Genomic DNA, 20,773 nt, shown 5'->3' on the forward strand with positions numbered 1-20,773 from the left:
CCCGGGCGATGAGAGAGGCGCTTGCGTGCAAAACGACCACGTCAAGTGGTAGCGGCTGGCTGCTGCTGTTGCTGCTGCTACACGCACGCTGATGATGAGATATACTATATATATAATATGTATTACGGAGTGCTTAAACGCTGACAGATCATAGTTCTCATGGCGTATAGAGAGAGATATAGTTATGGCTTCAAACTGCAATAGCCTCCCTGTCAAGATTAAACGAAATCAATGACCGTGTTACACTCAATGGGCTGCTGCTGCTGCCAATGCCGCTGTTACCGCTGTTACTGCTGCTGCTACTACTACTACTGCTGCTGCCAATGCCGCTGTTACCGCTGTTACTGCTGCTGCTACTACTACTGCTGCTACTGCTGCTACTTCTACTGCTGCTTCTACTGCTGCTACTACTGCTGCTACTTCTACTGCTGCTACTACTACTGCTGCTACTGCTGCCGCTGCTGCTACTACTGCTGCTACTGCTGCCACTACTGCTGCTGCTACGACTGCTGCTGCTACTACTACTGCTGCTACTGCTACTACTGCTACTGCTGCTGGTACTACTGCTGTTGCTACTACTGCTGCTACTACTGCTGCTGCTACTACTGCTGCTGCTGTTGCTGCTGCTGCTGCTACTGCTGCCACTACTGCTGTGGTATAGAGGTTGACAACGCCGGACTTTCGATTCCACACTTGGACACACGTGTGTCGACAAAGAGCTTCCCGGCTCATCGGATTCCTCCAGGATGATTCCGATCTCCCGGCCGCGCGCCACTCAAAGCGGTGGGGCGAGCTTCTTGAATGAGGGCAGCGCAGAGGAGGGCAAGGGCAGGGCAAGGGATGACGGGGCATGGCTGGGCATGGCTAGGCATGGGCAGGGCAAGGCATGGGCAGGGCTAGAAGAGACGGTGGCCGGTGGCAGAGGTCGCAACCGGGTACCCGATACCCGTACCCTACCCGTACCCGGCCGGGTAGGGTACGGGTACGGCCGGGTACGGGTACCCGTTTGCGACCCTGGTGCGGCCGGGTACGGGTACGGGTAAGGAATCAAAACCCGTTTGCGACCTCTGGCCAGTGGTCACGAGCAGTGGCGTCGAGGCGAGGGATGGCATCGGGTCCGCGGGGTTTGGTGTAGGGGTCGCTGGGACGAGGTCTCGTCAAGGAATGACAGCCAAAGGCGGGAGAGAGAGAGAGACCCCCCCCCCACCCCCCCGAGAGAAACAAAAACATTTAACTGGCGACGGGCGACTACGGCCAGCCTCTATGTAACTGGGGCGACGTTTCGGGCAATGGCTCTTCTTCAGAGCACATCAATCATTTACGTGATGTGACTAAGGGTCCTTGTCGGAAAGAAGGCACGCAAAAAAAAATCACCGATGATTATCATCATCATCACGATTATTATTATTATTATACATCATCTTTGGGTCTTTCGGTAAAATCACGCGGATAAGTTCAAATAAATACAAAATAAATAAATAAAACTACGACGTTTCGTCTTGTGTTGCGATCGAAACGTCGTAGTTTTTTTTAATTAATTTTAACTTTCTACGCGACTTTACCGAAAGACCCACAAATTGTGAATTCCTGCAGTCACGAAAGCTTTAAGTCAAGATAATTATTATTATTATGATACGCTTACGATCCGTAGGAGGAGTTTGGCTTCTATATTGGGGGGGGCGGTTAGGGGGATGGACAGGGGTTCGCTTTGTCCCTCACATTAGGAAATCGCAGGTGCATATGATGAATTGATGCATTTTTGAATCCTTTATATTAAGTTCACTTGCTTGCTTGCGCGCTTACGACCGTGCAAATCTTTCGGTCGTTTTTTAACCCACTTCCCGTGATCCAATCGAGCTGACATTTTGCACACAGACTCGTTGTGCGTGACAATTTATTTTCGTGAAAACAAATTTCCATAACTTTACACTGTTTAGGGAAAAATAAATTATATTTAATTACCAATTGCTTAATGGTGGCAGGCAATCATCTGACCCATAGGTGGCAGCCATCTCAAGCCAGAGGACGAGAGGACTCTAGCCGCCACTCATATCAAGGATTTATAGTGAAAAGCTTTGTTTTTACGTGTTAATTTTTTAAAATCTGAATTGTAGACGACTGAAAATTAATTAATAAACGTGCCCAGCCCACCGATGTGACTTATCCTGACACGCGGTGTTGTTATGGACAGGGAACGCGTTGAGTTGTTGATATTGTTGTTGATATTGTTGTTTATGTTGTTGTTGATGTTGTTATTCATGGGCAGAGTTTGCAGCGAGGGGGGTCAGGGGGGGGGGCAACGAGGGGGTGGGGGGGGCAACGCCCCTACAAAACTGGGCACCTTCATGAATTTATTTTCAGTAGTTGACGATTAATATTTTAAAAATAAATGTTTTAGATGCACCCCCGATTCCTAATGGAAGGGACAAAGCGAACCGCTGGTTGGTGGGTGAAGTCACGTGTGGTATCGTGCATAGATCCGTGGGGGGGTGTGGGATGAGGGGGGTTGGCGAAGTGGCGATCCGTTCCGGGTTTTGTGTTTGTGCTCGAGTCGCATTGCGTCCTCAGCGTGGCATCATCACCACGACGACGACGACGCGAAGCCACGTGCTAGACACCCCCCCCCCCACATACCCCCACCACCACTCAGGGTGGTCTGACGTCACGTGTTACTCTGTGACGTCGGTGGCGATGACGACGACGACCCGAAGCCACGTGCAAGAGACACCCCCCCACACACACCTCCACTCGGGGGGGTCTGACGTCACGCATTGCTGTGTGACGTCGATGACGACGACGACGACCCGAAGCCACGTGCACGAGACAAAGAGACCCCCCGCTCCCCCCGCCCAAACATAGAAGTCAAACTCCGCCGATGGTGTCGTCGTTGTCGATGTTAACGGCGCTTAGTGCGCCACCGCCAACGCAGCAACAGCAGCAGCACCCAATCAGCTGTGAGCTCTGTCGGACTTGGTGCGCCAGTCGATGTGTCCGCGCGAACATTGATTCGTCCTCGAGCCTGATCACGTGGGGCCCACGGCTCGCTCGCCAGAACCCCCACCCCCGTCCACCACATCCCTCGTCCGCGTTTCATTGGCCCCAGGAGACGCCTTTGAGTGGCCCCACGGCGTCCCCCGCGTCAGCAGCGTGAAGCAGACGAAACGAGTCGCGTCGCGAGACCTGGAATCAGTGGGGAGGTCGCTCCCTGCTCCTATGCTGCTCCCACTGACACGGAACTCCCCACTCACCCCCCCTCCTTCACCCCCCCGTGTTCTCCTCGCCGCATCCGCGAGGAGGTTTTCTCTGCCGCGTGCCGGGGTCCCCTCCCCGCACGCGCTCTCACCTGCCCCGTCGCGTTCATCTCCCCCCACCCCTCACCCCCCCTCCCTCCCCCCCTGTCTCCCCCTCCCCTCTGTCTCCCTCCCCTTCCCCTCTCCCCCCTCCCCCTTCCTCTCTCCTTCGCCCTCTGTCTCCCTCCCCCTCCCCTCTGCCCCCCTCTCCCTCCCTCTCTCCCTCCCTCGCTTGGGGCTGTGTTTCTCTCGTGTTTTACGCTCTCAGCACCCACTCCGCCTCCTCCGTGTCTCCAGCTCTCCCCACTCACTCCCCCACTCACTCACTCCCCCACTCACTCACTCCCCACTCACCCACTCACTCACTCCCCCACTCACTCACTCACTCCCCCACTAACCCCCCACTCACTCACTCCCCCACTCACCCCCCACTCACTCACTCCCCCACTCACCCCCCACTCACTCACTCCCCCACTCACCCACTCCCCCACTCACTCCCCCACTCACTCACTCCCCCACTCACCCCCCACTCACCCCTCACTCACTCACTCCCCCACTCACCCCCCCCACTCACTCGCTCACCCCTCACTCACCCACTCACCCCCACTCACGCACTCCCCCCTCACCTGATTCATCATTGAATTTGGGCGCACGGATCGAGTCGTGAAACGATGCTCCAGGTCAACTCTAGGGAAGTGGTTCACGACATTTTGCTTGGAGCGTAACTCTCAACTTGTCTGTGTACCCCTACCAGCCCTACCCCTGTCTGTGAACCCCTACCAGCCCTACCGCTGTCTGTGAACCCCTACCAGCCCTACCCCTGTCTGTGTACCCCTACCAGCTCCTACCCCTGTCTGTGAACCCCTACCAGCCCCTACCCCTGTCTGTGTACCCCTACCAGCCCTACCCCTGTCAGTGTACCCCTACCAGCCCTACCCCTGTCTGTGTACCCCTACCAGCCCTACCCCTGTCTGTGAACCCCTACCAGCCCTACCCCTGTCTGTGTACCCCTACCAGCCCTGCCCCTGTCTGTGTACCCCTACCAGCCCTACCCCTGTCTGTGAACCCCTACCACCCCTACCCCTGTCTGTGAACCCCTACCACCCCTACCCCTGTCTGTGAACCCCTACCACCCCTACCCCTGTTTGTGAACCCCTACCAGTCCTACCCCTGTGTGTGAACCCCTACCAGCCCTACCCCTGTCTGTGAACCCCTACCAGCCCTACCCCTGTCTGTGAACCCCTACCAGCCCCTACCCCTGTTTGTGAACCCCTACCACCCCTACCCCTGTCAGTGAACCCCTACCAGCCCCTACCCCTGTCTGTGTACCCCTACCACCCCTACCCCTGTCTGTGAACCCCTACCAGCCCCTACCCCTGTCAGTGAACCCCTACCAGCCCCTACCCCTGTCAGTGAACCCCTACCAGCCCCTACCCCTGTCAGTGAACCCCTACCACCCCTACCCCTGTCAGTGAACCCCTACCAGCCCCTACCCCTGTCTGTGTACCCCTACCACCCCTACCCCTGTCTGTGAACCCCTACCAGCCCTACCCCTGTCTGTGAACCCCTACCAGCCCCTACCCCTGTCTGTGTACCCCTACCAGCCCCTACCCCTATCTGTGTACCCCTACCACCCTACCCCTGTCTGTGTACCCCTACCCCTGTGTGTGAACCCCTACCAGCCCCTACCCCTGTCTTTGTACCCCTAACACTCCTACCCCTGTCTGTGAACCCCTACCACCCCTACCCCTGTCTGTGTACCCCTACCCCTGTGTGTGAACCCCTACCAGCCCCTACCCCTGTCTTTGTACCCCTACCACTCCTACCCCTGTCTGTGAACCCCTACTACCCCTGTCTGTGAACCCCTACCAGACCTACCCCTGTCAGTGAACCTCTACCCCTGTCTGTGAACCCCTACCAGACCTACCCCTGTCAGTGAACCCCTACCAGACCTACCCCTGTCAGTGAACCCCTACCAGACCTACCCTTGTCTGTGAACCCCTACCAGACCTACCCTTGTCTGTGAACCCCTACCAGACCTACCCTTGTCTGTGAACCCCTACCAGACCTACCCTTGTCTGTGAACCCCTACCAGACCTACCCCTGTCTGTGAACCCCTACCAGACCTACCCTTGTCTGTGAACCCCTACCAGACCTACCCTTGTCTGTGAACCCCTACCAGACCTACCCTTGTCTGTGAACCCCTACCAGACCTACCCTTGTCTGTGAACCCCTACCAGACCTACCCTTGTCTGTGAACCCCTACCAGACCTACCCCTGTCTGTGAACCCCTACCAGACCTACCCTTGTCTGTGAACCCCTACCAGACCTACCCTTGTCTGTGAACCCCTACCAGACCTACCCCTGTCTGTGAACCCCTACCAGACCTACCCCTGTCTGTGAACCCCTACCAGACCTACCCCTGTCTGTGAACCCCTACCAGACCTACCCCTGTCTGTGAACCCCTACCAGACCTACCCCTGTCTGTGAACCCCTACCAGCCCTACCCCTGTCTGTGAACCCCTACCAGCCCTACCCCTGTCAGTGAACCCCTACCAGCCCTACCCCTGTCAGTGAACCCCTACCAGACCTACCCTTGTCTGTGAACCCCTACCAGACCTACCCTTGTCTGTGAACCCCTACCAGACCTACCCCTGTCTGTGAACCCCTACCAGACCTACCCCTGTCTGTGAACCCCTACCAGACCTACCCCTGTCTGGTAAACCTACCAGCCCTACCCCTGTCTGTGAACCCCTACCAGCCCTACCCCTGTCAGTGAAACCCCTACCAGCCCTACCCCTGTCAGTGAACCCCTACACGACCTACCCTTGTCTGTGAACCCCTACCAGACCTACCCTTGTCTGTGAACCCCTACCAGACCTACCCCTGTCTGTGAACCCCTACCAGACCTACCCCTGTCTGTGAACCCCTACCAGACCTACCCCTGTCTGTGAAACCCCTACCAGACCTACCCCTGTCTGTGAACCCCTACCAGACCTACCCCTGTCCTGTGAACCCCTACCAGCCCGACCCTGTCAGTGAACCCCTACCAGACCTACCCTTGTCTGTGAACCCCTACCAGCCCTACCCCTGGTCAGTGAACCCCTACCAGCCCTACCCTTGTCTGTGAACCCCTACCAGCCCTACCCCTGTCAGTGAACCCCTACCAGCCCTACCCTTGTCAGTGAACCCCTACCAGACCTACCCCTGTCAGTGAACCCCTACCAGCCCTACCCTTGTCTGTGAACCCCTACCAGACCTACCCCTGTCGGTGAACCCCTACCAGCCCTACCCCTGTCTGTGAACCCCTACCAGCCCTACCCCTGTCTGTGAACCCCTACCAGCCCTACCCCTGTCTGTCTACCCCTACCAGCCCTACCCCTGTCTGTGAACCCCTACCAGCCCTACCCCTGTCTGTGAACCCCTACCAGCCCTACCCCTGTCTGTGAACCCTTACCAGCCCTACCCCTGTCTGTCTACCCCTACCAGCCCTACCCCTGTCTGTGAACCCCTACCAGCCCTACCCCTGTCTGTCTACCCCTACCAGCCCTACCCCTGTCTGTGAACCCCTACCAGCCCCTACCCCTGTCTGTCTACCCCTACCAGCCCTACCCCTGTCTGTGAACCCCTACCAGCCCTACCCCTGTCTGTGAACCCCTACCAGCCCTACCCCTGTCTGTGAACCCCTACCAGCCCTACCCCTGTCTGTGAACCCCTACCAGCCCTACCCCTGTCTGTGAACCCCTACCAGCCCTACCCCTGTCTGTGAACCCCTACCAGCCCTACCCCTGTCTGTGAACCCCTACCAGCCCTACCCCTGTCTGTGAACCCCTACCAGCCCTACCCCTGTCTGTGAACCCCTACCAGCCCTACCCCTGTCTGTGAACCCCTACCAGCCCTACCCCTGTCCTGTGAACCCCTACCAGCCCTACCCCTGTCTGTGAACCCCTACCAGCCCTACCCCTGTCTGTGAACCCCTACCAGCCCTACCCCGTCTGTGAACCCCTACCAGCCCTACCCCTGTCTGTGAACCCCTACCAGCCCTACCCCTGTCTGTCTACCCCTACCAGCCCTACCCCTGTCTGTGAACCCCTACCAGCCCTACCCCTGTCTGTGAACCCCTACCAGCCCTACCCCTGTCTGTGAACCCTTACCAGCCCTACCCCTGTCTGTCTAACCCCTACCAGCCCTACCCCTGTCTGTGAACCCCTACCAGCCCTACCCCTGTCTGTCTACCCCTACCAGCCCTACCCCTGTCTGTGAACCCCTACCAGCCCTACCCCTGTCTGTCTACCCCTACCAGCCCTACCCCTGTCTGTGAACCCCTACCAGCCCCTACCCCTGTCTGTCGACCCCTACCAGCCCTACCCCTGTCTGTGAACCCCTACCAGCCCTACCCCTGTCTGTGAACCCCTACCAGCCCTACCCCTGTCTGTGAACCCCTACCAGCCCTACCCCTGTCTGTGAACCCCTACCAGCCCTACCCCTGTCTGTGAACCCCTACCAGCCCTACCCCTGTCTGTGAACCCCTACCAGCCCTACCCCTGTCTGTGAACCCCTACCAGCCCTACCCCTTGTCTGTGAACCCCTACCAGCCCTACCCTGTCTGTGAACCCCTACCAGCCCTACCCCGTCTGTGAACCCCTACCAGCCCTACCCCTGTCTGTGAACCCCTACCAGCCCTACCCCTGTCTGTGAACCCTACCAGCCCTACCCCTTGTCTGTGAACCCCTACCAGCCCTACCCTTGTCTGTGAACCCCTACCAGCCCTACCCCTGTCTGTGAACCCCTACCAGCCCTACCCCTGTCTGTGAACCCCTACCAGCCCTACCCCTGTCTGTGAACCCCTACCAGCCCTACCCCTGTCTGTGAACCCCTACCAGCCCTACCCCTGTCTGTGAACCCCTACCAGCCCTACCCCTGTCTGTGAACCCCTACCAGCCCTACCCCTGTCTGTGAACCCCTACCAGCCCTACCCCTGTCTGTGAACCCCTACCAGCCCTACCCTTGTCTGTGAACCCCTACCAGCCCTACCCCTGTCTGTGAACCCCTACCAGCCCTACCCCTGTCTGTGAACCCCTACCAGCCCTACCCCTGTCTGTGAACCCCTACCAGCCCTACCCCTGTCAGTGAACCCCTACCAGCCCTACCCCTGTCTGTGAACCCCTACCAGCCCTACCCCTGTCAGTGAACCCCTACCAGCCCTACCCCTGTCTGTGAACCCCTACCAGCCCTACCCCTGTTTGTCTACCCCTACCAGCCCTACCCCTGTCAGTGAACCCCTACCAGCCCTACCCCTGTCTGTCTACCCCTACCAGCCCTACCCCTGTCAGTGAACCCCTACCAGCCCTTCCCCTGTTTGTGAACCCCTACCAGCCCTACCCCTGTCTGTGAACCCCTACCAGCCCTACCCCTGTCTGTGAACCCCTACCAGCCCTACCCCTGTCTGTGAACCCCTACCAGCCCTACCCCTGTCTGTGAACCCCTACCAGCCCTACCCCTGTCTGTGAACCCCTACCAGCCCTACCCCTGTGTGTGAACCCCTACCAGCCCTACCCCTGTCTGTGAACCCCTACCAGCCCTACCCCTGTCTGTGAACCCCTACCCGCCCTACCCTGTCTGTGAACCCCTACCAGCCCTACCCCTGTCTGTGAACCCCTACCAGCCCTACCCCTGTCTGTGAACCCCTACCAGCCCTACCCCTGTCTGTGAACCCCTACCAGCCCTACCCCTGTCTGTGAACCCCTACCAGCCCTACCCCTGTCTGTGAACCCCTACCAGCCCTACCCCTGTCTGTGAACCCTACCAGCCCTACCCCTGTCTGTGAACCCCTACCAGCCCTACCCCTGTCTGTGAACCCCTACCAGCCCTACCCCTGTCTGTCTACCCCTACCAGCCCTACCCCTGTCTGTGAACCCCTACCAGCCCCTACCCCTGTCTGTCTACCCCTACCAGCCCTACCCCTGTCTGTGAACCCCTACCAGCCCTACCCCTGTCTGTGAACCCCTACCAGCCCTACCCCTGTCTGTGAACCCCTACCAGCCCTACCCCTGTCTGTGAACCCCTACCAGCCCTACCCCTGTCTGTGAACCCCTACCAGCCCTACCCCTGTCTGTGAACCCCTACCAGCCCTACCCCTGTCTGTGAACCCCTACCAGCCCTACCCCTGTCTGTGAACCCCTACCAGCCCTACCCCTGTCTGTGAACCCCTACCAGCCCTACCCCTGTCTGTGAACCCCTACCAGCCCTACCCCTGTCTGTGAACCCCTACCAGCCCTACCCCTGTCTGTGAACCCCTACCAGCCCTACCCCTGTCTGTGAACCCCTACCAGCCCTACCCCTGTCTGTGAACCCCTACCAGCCCTACCCTTGTCTGTGAACCCCTACCAGCCCTACCCTTGTCTGTGAACCCCTACCAGCCCTACCCCTGTCTGTGAACCCCTACCAGCCCTACCCCTGTCTGTGAACCCCTACCAGCCCTACCCCTGTCTGTGAACCCCTACCAGCCCTACCCCTGTCTGTGAACCCCTACCAGCCCTACGCCTGTCTGTGAACCCCTACCAGCCCTACCCCTGTCTGTGAACCCCTACCAGCCCTACCCCTGTCTGTGAACCCCTACCAGCCCTACCCCTGTCTGTGAACCCCTACCAGCCCTACCCTTGTCTGTGAACCCCTACCAGCCCTACCCCTGTCTGTGAACCCCTACCAGCCCTACCCCTGTCTGTGAACCCCTACCAGCCCTACCCCTGTCTGTGAACCCCTACCAGCCCTACCCCTGTCAGTGAACCCCTACCAGCCCTACCCCTGTCTGTGAACCCCTACCAGCCCTACCCCTGTCAGTGAACCCCTACCAGCCCTACCCCTGTCTGTGAACCCCTACCAGCCCTACCCCTGTTTGTCTACCCCTACCAGCCCTACCCCTGTCAGTGAACCCCTACCAGCCCTACCCCTGTCTGTCTACCCCTACCAGCCCTACCCCTGTCAGTGAACCCCTACCAGCCCTACCCCTGTTTGTGAACCCCTACCAGCCCTACCCCTGTCTGTGAACCCCTACCAGCCCTACCCCTGTCTGTGAACCCCTACCAGCCCTACCCCTGTCTGTGAACCCCTACCAGCCCTACCCCTGTCTGTGAACCCCTACCAGCCCTACCCCTGTCTGTGAACCCCTACCAGCCCTACCCCTGTCTGTGAACCCCTACCAGCCCTACCCCTGTTTGTGAACCCCTACCAGCCCTACCCCTGTCTGTGAACCCCTACCAGCCCTACCCCTGTCAGTGAACCCCTACCAGCCCTACCCCTGTCAGTGAACCCCTACCAGCCCTACCCCTGTCTGTGAACCCCTACCAGCCCTACCCCTGTCAGTGAACCCCTACCAGCCCTACCCCTGTCTGTGAACCCCTACCAGCCCTACCCCTGTCTGTGAACCCCTACCAGCCCTACCCCTGTCTGTGAACCCCTACCAGCCCTACCCCTGTCAGTGAACCCCTACCAGCCCTACCCCTGTCAGTGAACCCCTACCAGCCCTACCCCTGTCAGTGAACCCCTACCAGCCCTACCCCTGTCAGTGAACCCCTACCAGCCCTACCCCTGTCTGTGAACCCCTACCAGCCCTACCCCTGTCTGTGAACCCCTACCAGACCTACCCCTGTCAGTGAACCCCTACCAGACCTACCCCTGTCTGTGAACCCCTACCAGCCCTACCCCTGTCAGTGAACCCCTACCCCTGTTTGTGAACCCCTACCAGCCCTACCCCTGTCTGTCTACCCCTACCAGCCCTACCCCTGTCTGTGAACCCCTACCCCTGTCAGTGAACCCCTACCCCTGTCTGTGAACCCCTACCCCTGTCTGTGAACCCCTACCCCTGTCAGTGAACCCCTACCCCTGTCAGTGAACCCCTACCCCTGTCTGTGAACCCCTACCCCTGTCTGTGAACCCCTACCCCTGTCAGTGAACCCCTACCCCTGTCAGTGAACCCCTACCCCTGTCTGTGAACCCCTACCCCTGTCTGTGAACCCCTACCAGCCCTACCCCTGTCTGTGAACCCCTACCAGCCCTACCCCTGTCTGTGAACCCCTACCAGCCGCTCACAGCACTTGCCCCTAACAGTCTGTCGAGGCTACACGGGGGGGGGTCCTTTGTCTTTGTGTAAATAATAACCCATGAGCTCGTGTGTTGCCCCCCCCCCCCGACTCCGTGGAGGCTCCTTCAAGGGGATGTGCAAGAAGATCGATCACCTCCCAGACGACACGGAGATGGAGGCCGACTCTGCCGAGTACCTGCTACGTGAGTGGCTCCGTCTTCGTCGTCGTCGTTATCGTCAACGTCGTTATCATCATCGTCGTTATCATCGTTATCATTGTCATCATAATCGTCGTTATCATCATCATCATCGATATCATCGTCATCATCATCATCATCAATATCATCGTCATCATCATCATAAATATCATCGTCGTCATCATCATCATCGATATCATCATCGATATCATCATCGTCATCATCATCGATATCATCATCATCATCGTTACCATCGTTATAATCATCATCGTTATGATCTACATCATCATCATCGTCATCATCATCAACCAAACCATCGACTGCCAACATCATAAACACTCTGCCACTGCCTTCACTGCTTTAGACGAGGAACGGACGACGATCCGCTTCCTGATTCCGAACAGACGATCGAGTCGGGATAACCGCATCCAAAATAACATCTGCTAATCCGCCGCTATTAATCCGTACGATGAGAAGAAAGAAATCCCTCGACGGATGCACGATCGGAAATGAGACGCTCTCCTGCGCCAGAGGCAGACGAGAGAGAGACACAAACGTAATGATTGGGACCATCTGTTCCTCCACCCCCCCTCGGGTCGGCGTGTGTCCGCGTGCCAGGCGTGGTGCGAGCTTCCAGCGTCTTCCCCATCCTCAGCGTGACCCTGTTGCTCTTCGGGGGGCTCAGCATCGCCGCCAGTCGCTTCTACAAGTCCAAGAACAACGTCGTCCTCAGCGCCGGAATATTTTTCGTGTCGGCAGGTCGGTGTTTGTGTGGCCGCGACGGGTTGCGTGTCGTGATGTCACGTGGTGTCGTGATGTCACGTGGTGTCGTGTGGTGTCGTGTCACGTGGTGTCGTGTCGTGTCTCGTGGTGTCGTGATGTCACGTGGTGTCGTGATGTCACGTGGTGTCGTGTCACGTGGTGTCGTGTCGTGTCACGTGGTGTCGTGCCTCGTGGTGTCGTGTGGTCACATGGTGTCATGTGGTGTCACGTGGTATCGTGTCACGTGGTGTCGTGTCACGTGGTGTCGTGTCACGTGGTGTCGTGTGGTCACGTGGTGTCATGTGGTGTCACGTGGTGTCGTGTGGTGTCACGTGGTGTCGTGTCACGTAGTGTCGTGTGGTGCCACGTGGTGTCGTATCGTGTCGCAACATGTCGTGTCGCGGGCTTGGTTCACCCTCTCCTCGTTCTGCTTTGTCGCTTCCCTCCCAGAGGGTGGGGGGGGTGGAGGAAATAAAAAGAGACGATCTTTTCAAGAGGGTGCTGCCACGGTTTTCAAAGTAGGATGGGAGCGTGGTGGGTGGGGGGTGATATTGATGCTGCTGCGGTGGCTAGGAGATGTTAACTACCTCGCCTGGTGTTAGTGGTGTACAGGAGGTCGTGGGTTCAATCCCGACCCTCACGATGCCCGCTGCTGTATATTTGGAGTTTGGTGTCTCTCTCATCATCATCATCACGGTGGCGATTAGATGTTACCTACCTCGCCTGGTGTACAGGAGGTCGTGGGTTAGATCCCAACTCTGACGCCTGCTGCTGTATATTTGGAGTTTGCGTGTCTCTCTCCGTCATCATCATCACGGTGGCGATGAGATGTTAACTGCCTCGCCTGGTGTACAGAAGGTCGTGGGTTCGATCCCTCTTTCTCTCCCCGTGGTCGCGTGGATTTTTTCTCCGGGTCCTCCGGTTTCCCCCCCCCCCCCCCCCCCCATCGCCCCGCGTTTAGAATCGACATCACGGAGTTATTTGGCTACTGCCATGAATTTCCACGTGATGATGATGACGATTAGAGACTTCGTTGAGGCTACCATTTGTGATAGCCACGTGGTTGCTTCTGAAAGAAAAGCTACTACGTTGCTCAGTCGGGGACTTAACACGGTAAAAGAAAAAAGAGTTGAGTTTGTAATTTGCAGATAAATATATATTTTTTTAAATCAGCGTTGGGATGGTTGCGTGGGTGAGTGGGTGGATGAGTGGGTGGGTTGGTGAGTGGGTGAGTGGGTAGGTGAGCGAGTGGGTGGGCGAGCGAGTGGGTGGGCAAGCGAGTGGGTGGGTGTGTGTGTGGGTGGGTGTGCGAGTGGGTGGGTTTGTGGGTGGGTGGGTGAGTGGTTGGGTGTGCGAGTGGGTGGGTGGGTGTACAAGTGAGTGGGTGGGTGTGCATATGGGTGGGTGTGCGGGTGGGTGGGTGAGTGGGTGGGTGAGTGGTTGGATGTGTGGGTGGGTGGTTGAGTGGGTGGGTGAGTGGATGGGTGTGTGGGTGTGTAGTGTACTAATTCAGAGACACTAGTAGGAGGCATTATCCATCTTGTTTATTCCAGCTCTCACAGCCATAGGGGACAACTCCATACCGGGTCTGGACAGCCAACATGTTTCCAGACCCACAGCTCGAAGAGGCAAAGACGACGACGACAGCAGCATGACGAGTTCCATTCCCAATGGCAGCAGGCCCCGACTGGGAGTCGGAGCTCGCCTTTTACTCTCCCCAGTGTGGCCCTCGGCCACGCACCCTTCTGGATCTTACGGGTCCAACTGGTAGAACGGGCTGCTACCCCTAAATCCATTGTCTACCAATCTCCCAGCGCCACACACTACAGTGACTCATTCAATGTCACTACATCACCCCCCCCCCCCCCCCCCATGAAAAAAACAGCCGTCCCGGCTGGCCTTTATATGTCACATAGCGGGACGACGAACACAACAATATTCACGCGACATTCGCAATGCTGGACAAAGTGCACGATAGCCAACAACTCGCAGCGCGTGACACAATAGCGCTGCTCTGCAGGGGACAGCACTCGGCCACGCTCTCCAATCCGTTCTCCACCTGCGACAATATGGCGCCGATCCCGGTATCACTGGTGTCCGTATCCAACACAAAAGGCAATGTGAAATCGGGGTCATATTTTTGCAGGTGGAGAACAAGGCCATCTCGCAGCATAACAAATGCGGCCTCCTCCTCTTTCCCCCACCGAAACCTCTGGCTTTTTGCCGTGAGAACGTGGAGCGGCTTTGCGATTGTTGCAAACCCGGGCACGAAGCGGTGGTAATACGACACAAACCCCACAAAACTACGGACCTAACCCACCGACGTGGGGGTCGGCCACTCACACACGCAGTCTTTGTAGGGTCCGTGGCGATCTCGGACTCGATAACAACGTGACCCAGGTAGTGAACCGATTTTTTCAAGAGGTAACATTTCTGTGGCTTGAATTTTAAATTAGCCACCCGCATTTTAACAAATACCGCACGCAACCGCTGCAGATGTTCCCGGAACGTGCGACCGAAGACAATCACGGCATTCAAATAGATCAGACATGACTCCCATTGGAGCCCAGACAGTACCAACTCCATTAGTCGCTGGAACGTGGCCGGAGCCGAGTGAAGCCCCATCGGAAGCACGTTAAATTGAAACAGCCCTTGCGGTGTCCAGAACGTGGTTTTAGGTTTTGAACATTCATCCAGGGGCAACTGCCAAAACCCCGACAATAGATCCAGGGTGAAGAAAAACCACGCCCCCGACAGGGCATTCAACGAATCATCCATCCGTGGGAGCGGATACGTGTCTGCCACGGAGACTTTATTTCAATTCCGAAAATCTACGCAAAAACGCAAACTCCCGCCCTTCTTTTTAACCAGGACTATGGGAGCACCCCACGGACTGGTGGATGGGGAGATTATATTGGCGGCAAACATCTCATCGAACGCCTAACGAACGTAGTCCTTCTCCTTTGGTCTAAACCGAAATTAGTTCTGACGAATGAGAGCGGCGCCACCCGTGTCGATATGGTGATGCATCAGGGACGTGCAGCCCACATCAAATTTACCCTTACTAAATACATCAAAGAATTCCCGAAGCAATGCCCGCAACTCGCCCCTCTGTTCCCACGACAAATCCGGATTACCCACACACAACGGATCCATCCACGAGTCATCCAACACCGCATCCCGTTCAACCGCGGCCACGACCCAAGTGGTTACATCATCCGTTTCTCCACAACACGCCGCTGTCATGTGGGCCAACACCGTACCCGCCTGTATGACCGCGGTACCCAGCCCACCATTTAATATTTGCAGGAAGGGCTCCTAATCCCCCTGACTATCATCTGGGCCCCTATCAAAGTGAGACCACGAACCACTCTATTTGAAGGGGTTAAAAGAACCCAAACTGTGCGTATGCTTGCCGCAGCATTGCCCTGTCCGCCTGGGGAATGGGAAAAAACGCGGCGAAGGCATCATCTAGCATGGTGGGAAGAACATGTAGCACCTCCACGTCGGACCATGCTGTGAGCTCGCAAGTGGCGGCGAAACGCCGCCAGAAGGCCGCCCAATCACCCCCCGCAGCCGAAAATTCCTTAATAAACGGAAGCCGCTGCGCGAGGGAAGGCGCCCCCGGATGAGCTGTCAGCGGCAGGTTAAATTCTGCGGGACTCGATTCCCACCATTGGTTGTCAGTGACGGCGGAGTCGCCTGTTCGCTGCCCCCGAGTCGCAGACCCCTCCACCGGCTCTTCCTTACCCAGCTGCCCCACCAGCGCCGTCACCGCGTAGAGCAGCTCCACGATGCATTGAGTGCCCGCAGGCCTTCGCCAGCCGACGGCAGCGAGGGATCATCATCCTTCGCCCGCTGCCCGCCGGGACCGCTTCTCCGGGACCCCCACCGGGGTCCTGGCTATTGGGGCTGCCCGGGAACCCTCATCGCTCGAGGATATGCTGATGCAGGACCTCCTCTTTGCAGATTTTGACATAGCCTATTCTTCCCATAAGTATTTCGAAAATAAATTCCCAACAACGCTAAAACAAAAACTTTTTTCTTTCGATAACACTTCTGACACCAAATGTAGTGTACTAATTCAGAGATACTAGTAGGAGACGTTATCCATCTTGTTAATTCCAGCTCTCACAGGCATAGGGGACAACTCCATACAGGGTCGGGACAGCCAACATGCTTCCAGACTCAGCTTGAAGAGGTGAAGACCACGACGACAGCAGCATGACGAGTTCCATTCCTGATAGCAGCAGGCCCCGACTCGGAGTCGGAGCTCACCTTTTATTCTCCACAGCGTAGCCAGGCACCGCCCTCGGCCACGCACCCTTTTGGATCCCCCAGAAGGGTCCGGGTTTGGCCCACGGGTCCAACTGGTAGAACGGGCTGCTACCCGTAATTTCATTGTCTACCAATCCCCCAGCGCCACGCGCTACAGTGACTCATTCAATGTCACTACAGTTGTGTGAGTGGGTGGTTGAGCGACTGGGTGAGCATGTGAGTGAGTGAGCGAGCGCGCCACGTCTCTCCGTCTCTCCCTCTCGCCCCGCAGGCCTGAGCAACATCATCGGCATCATCGTCTACATCTCGGCCAACGTGGGCGACCCCAACCAGAGCCAGTCCAAGAAGAACAGCTACTCGTACGGCTGGTCCTTCTACTTCGGCGCGCTCTCCTTCGTCGTCGCCGAGATGGTCGGCGTCCTCGCCGTGCGCATCTACATCGACAACCACCGGCTGGAGCGGGCGCGCTTCCGCCCCGACTTCCTCAAGAGGTCCACCGTGGCGCGCCTGCCCAGCTACGTCTACCGCTACCGCAGGCGCTCCCGCTCCAGCTCGCGCTCCAGCGACGACGAAGGCGGCGAAGGCGACGGCCCGGCAGCCGCGGCCGCTCGCTCCGACGACGACGACGACGACCGGACCGCCGCTCTCAAGGGCTACGTGACTCCCCCGCACCATCCTCTCCATCCTCCGCCGGTGGCGTTGACGCTGTCGCATTCCCAGCAGCTGCAGCAGCAGCAGCAGTCCGCCAACGACATGGCCATGTACGCGCTCGCCAACAGGGACGGTGTGGGCAAGGGCATCCTGGGACCCGCGTCCTACCTCAGCTCGTCCGAGCGGCTGGCGGCTGAGGCCGGCTTCCTGCACGTCCACAACTGCGTCCACAAAGAGCTGCCGGAGGGCCTGCTGAGCAGCAGCCTGGCCAACAGGAGGACCACGCCGGTGTGATCGTCCGCGCTGATGAGAGCTGCTGGCGGAGAGCGGCGGCGTTGTTGGTTTTTTTGTTCTTTTGAGCTGGGGGCGCCCCCCCCCCTTCACCTCCAACCTCTCTGTTGTCAAATGCTGAGCTGCGAGGTGGTCCGGTAGAACGGGGCCCCCCCAGGTCATGTGACACCGTCATGGAGCTGAGCGGTGTGGATAGTTACTCATTCATCACCCCCCACCACCACCACGCTTCGAGGGCCCTCCCCTCTCTCCCTCACCTCTGTCCCCCCCCTCCCTCCCATCTCCCCCTCCTCCCTCCCCTCTCTCTCTCCCCTCTCTCCCTCCCTCCCCTCTCTCCCTCCCTTCACTCCCTCCCTCCCCTCTCTCCCTCCCCTCTGTCCCCCCCTCCCTCCCCTCCCCCCTCCCTCCCTCCCTCCCTCCCTCTCTTTCTCCCTCCGTCCCTCCCTCCCTACCTCTCACCCTCTCCCCGCCCTCTCTGTCTCCCTCTCTCAACTCCAGTCTCGTCGTCTCCCCCCGCCCCCCGCCCCCCTCTGCGTCAGTCTCCCCGTGGAAATGACATTTTCTGCCAACCCGGAATCCCGAAGGCGACACTTTGGCCCAGCGACTTGTGATGGGCACGAGGAGGAGTTGGTTGTGACACTCGCGAAGGAACGGCATGTTGGCTTCGTGTTGTTGTTGTTGTTTGTAGGGGGATTCATTTCGCTGCAGAACTGTTTACTCATTCGGTGGATGGCGGGCGGTTATTCTAAAGTGCCCGGAGGGATGACACATCCCAAGCCGCAAAAACTGCCGACCAATTCGCCACCAAGTGGCGGTGACGTCACTGCGGCGCCTGTGCCAGGCTACGTGCACGTGGAGGCCTGGGCGGGAGGTCACGTGAGCATGACCCAGCCAGCAGGAGCCGCCGTGGGTTGACTTGAGCGAGATGACACGTGGACACAGAGAGACGGCGACATCGCCCTGTACCTGGCGCAGGAGGTGCCGTGGGGGAAGACGGGGAGGAAATCTGTGCGCTGTAAATAAAATAAATATAAGTTAAATAAATAAATGTTTGCTTCATAAATAAAGTAAAGATGACGTATGTATTATTCTTTTATATTTGTTTTATTAATAAAATAAATATAAATACGTATTGTATTTATTTTATCAATAAAATGAATATTTGTTTTTATATTTCAAGAAAATAAATATAAAATATTTCTTATATTTATTTTATAAATAAAATAAATATAAAAAAAATATTCATTTTATAAATGAAATAAATATAATACACATTTTATATTTATTTATCAATAAAATAAATATTAAAAATATTTATTTTATAGATAAAATTGAATATATTTATTTTATCAATAAAATAAATGTACAAAATATTTATTTTATAACTAAAATAAATATAAAATATTTATATTTATTTTATCAATAAAATAAATGTTACAAATATTTATTTTATAAATAAAATAAATATTTAACATGTTTTATATTTATTTTATAACTATTATTTGATAAATAAAATAAACATAAAATAAATTTTTAATTTATATTTCCCGTCGCGATGTCAGAAGCTTCATACTTTCCCCCGCCCCCTCCCTCCCCCACCGGATTGTTGTGTTGTTGTTGTTGTTTGTTTTGTTTGCAAAATCGTGTGTTGCCGTTGTACCGAACGCGAGACGCCGTGGATACCGGGGTGGAGGGGAGGGAGGGGGTGGAGGGGGGGGGAGGGGGTGGAGGGGAGGGAGGGGGTGGGGGGGAGAGGGGGGGAGGGGAGGGGGTGTGGGGGATGTGGCAAGTCAACGTCCCGCCAAAACCGGGCCAATTTATTAATTTATTTCCAGTAGTTTACAATTAATATTAAAAGTAAATAATAATTATATGCACGCGCAATTCCTAATGGGAGGGACCAAGCGAACCCCCCCCACCCGCTCCCCGCCCCCCCCCCCCCCAAATATAGAAGTCAAACTCCACCTATTGTTGGTGGAGTAGTGGGGGGGGTGGAGTCGGGGGTGGAGTCACGTGTGGTATCAGTGGATCGATCGGGGTGATCTGACGTCACGTGTTACTGTGTGACGTCAGTGCCGGTGACGACGACGACCCGAAGCCACGTGCAAGAGACCCCCCCCCCCCCACACACACCCCCACCCCCATTCGGGGTGATCTGACGTCACGCGTTGCTGTGTGACGTCAGTGCCGGTGACGACGACGACACGAAGCCACGTGCAAGAGACACCCCCCCCCACACACCCCCACCCCCATTCGGGGTGATCTGACGTCACGCGTTGCTGTGTGACGTCAGTGCCGGTGACGACGACGACACGAAGCCACGTGCAAGAGACACCCCCCCCACACACACCCCCACCCACCACTCGCGGTGATCTGACGTCACGCGTTACTGTGTGACGTCGGTGGCAGATGCGCGTGACGGCAATGACGACGATGGTTATGATGATGATGGTGACGATGATGATGACGATGGTTACCATGATGACGACAATGATTACCATGGTAACGACGATGGTTGTGATGATGACGACGACGATGGTTATGATGATGATGGTTATGATAATGATGATGACGATGGTTATAATGATCATAGTTATGATGATGATGGTTATTATGATGATGATGGTGGATTGTTTTTTGTTTTTACAAAAGATAATATCCTGAAAAAGCCGTTCGACGTTCCTGCTTCAATGCCGCATGGGGAAGGCAGGCTTTGGGCCCGGTTACAAATGTTGTTAATTGTCACAAAAATAAACAAACAAAACCCCACTTGGCCCTCCAACCACGTGACTTCGGGCTGCGGAGCCGCGCATCGTTCGGGCGCAGCGGCCCGACGTTTCGCCGCACGCGCCCGGAGCCTCCGCCGGTACCGTGGGCGAAACGTCGGGCAACGTGCCCGAGCAACGGTGAGCGTCGACCGCGACAACCTTCAGACGAGGTGGCATTTAAGAAAAAACAATAAATATATATAAAGCGATCGTGCTCCCCTTGTTTGTTCACTTTTTAACGGATTTCAAGGTTGTCTTCCACTTGTTGGGGCCACTTTGACCATAACTTCACAGTGCTGGGCCGGGTGAAGGTTTTCGGGGGCTACCACGGCGCTTGCTCGCTCGGAATTTTCGCCAAAACGTCGTCTCCAGCCACAGCTGAGCCTGGAAGATGTGGGCGCCGCGGTAGCTGGGAGATGTTAACTACCTCGCCTGGTACACAGGAGGTCGTGGGTT

General features: G+C 56.6%; 1 protein-coding gene across 3 annotated transcripts in view; it reads left to right on the plus strand.

Annotated features, from left to right (window-relative positions):
- Nucleotides 1–17,905, plus strand: part of LOC133358706 (voltage-dependent calcium channel gamma-2 subunit-like) — a 35,319-nt gene extending 17,414 nt beyond the window's left edge. For all 3 annotated transcript variants that reach the window (XM_061577141.1, XM_061577143.1, XM_061577144.1), the window contains 3 exons: nucleotides 11,490–11,573; nucleotides 12,186–12,326; nucleotides 16,879–17,905. In XM_061577141.1, coding sequence (XP_061433125.1) covers nucleotides 11,490–11,573; nucleotides 12,186–12,326; nucleotides 16,879–17,552 — 899 coding nt within the window. In that variant the 3' untranslated portion in view covers nucleotides 17,553–17,905. The remainder of the gene's footprint in view (nucleotides 1–11,489; nucleotides 11,574–12,185; nucleotides 12,327–16,878) is intronic.
- Nucleotides 17,906–20,773: the final 2,868 nt, after the last annotated feature.

This window comes from Lethenteron reissneri, chromosome 63 (genome assembly GCF_015708825.2).
Source record: "Lethenteron reissneri isolate LAM-NWPU_2019-01 chromosome 63, ASM1570882v1, whole genome shotgun sequence".
Lineage (NCBI taxonomy): Eukaryota > Metazoa > Chordata > Hyperoartia > Petromyzontiformes > Petromyzontidae > Lethenteron > Lethenteron reissneri.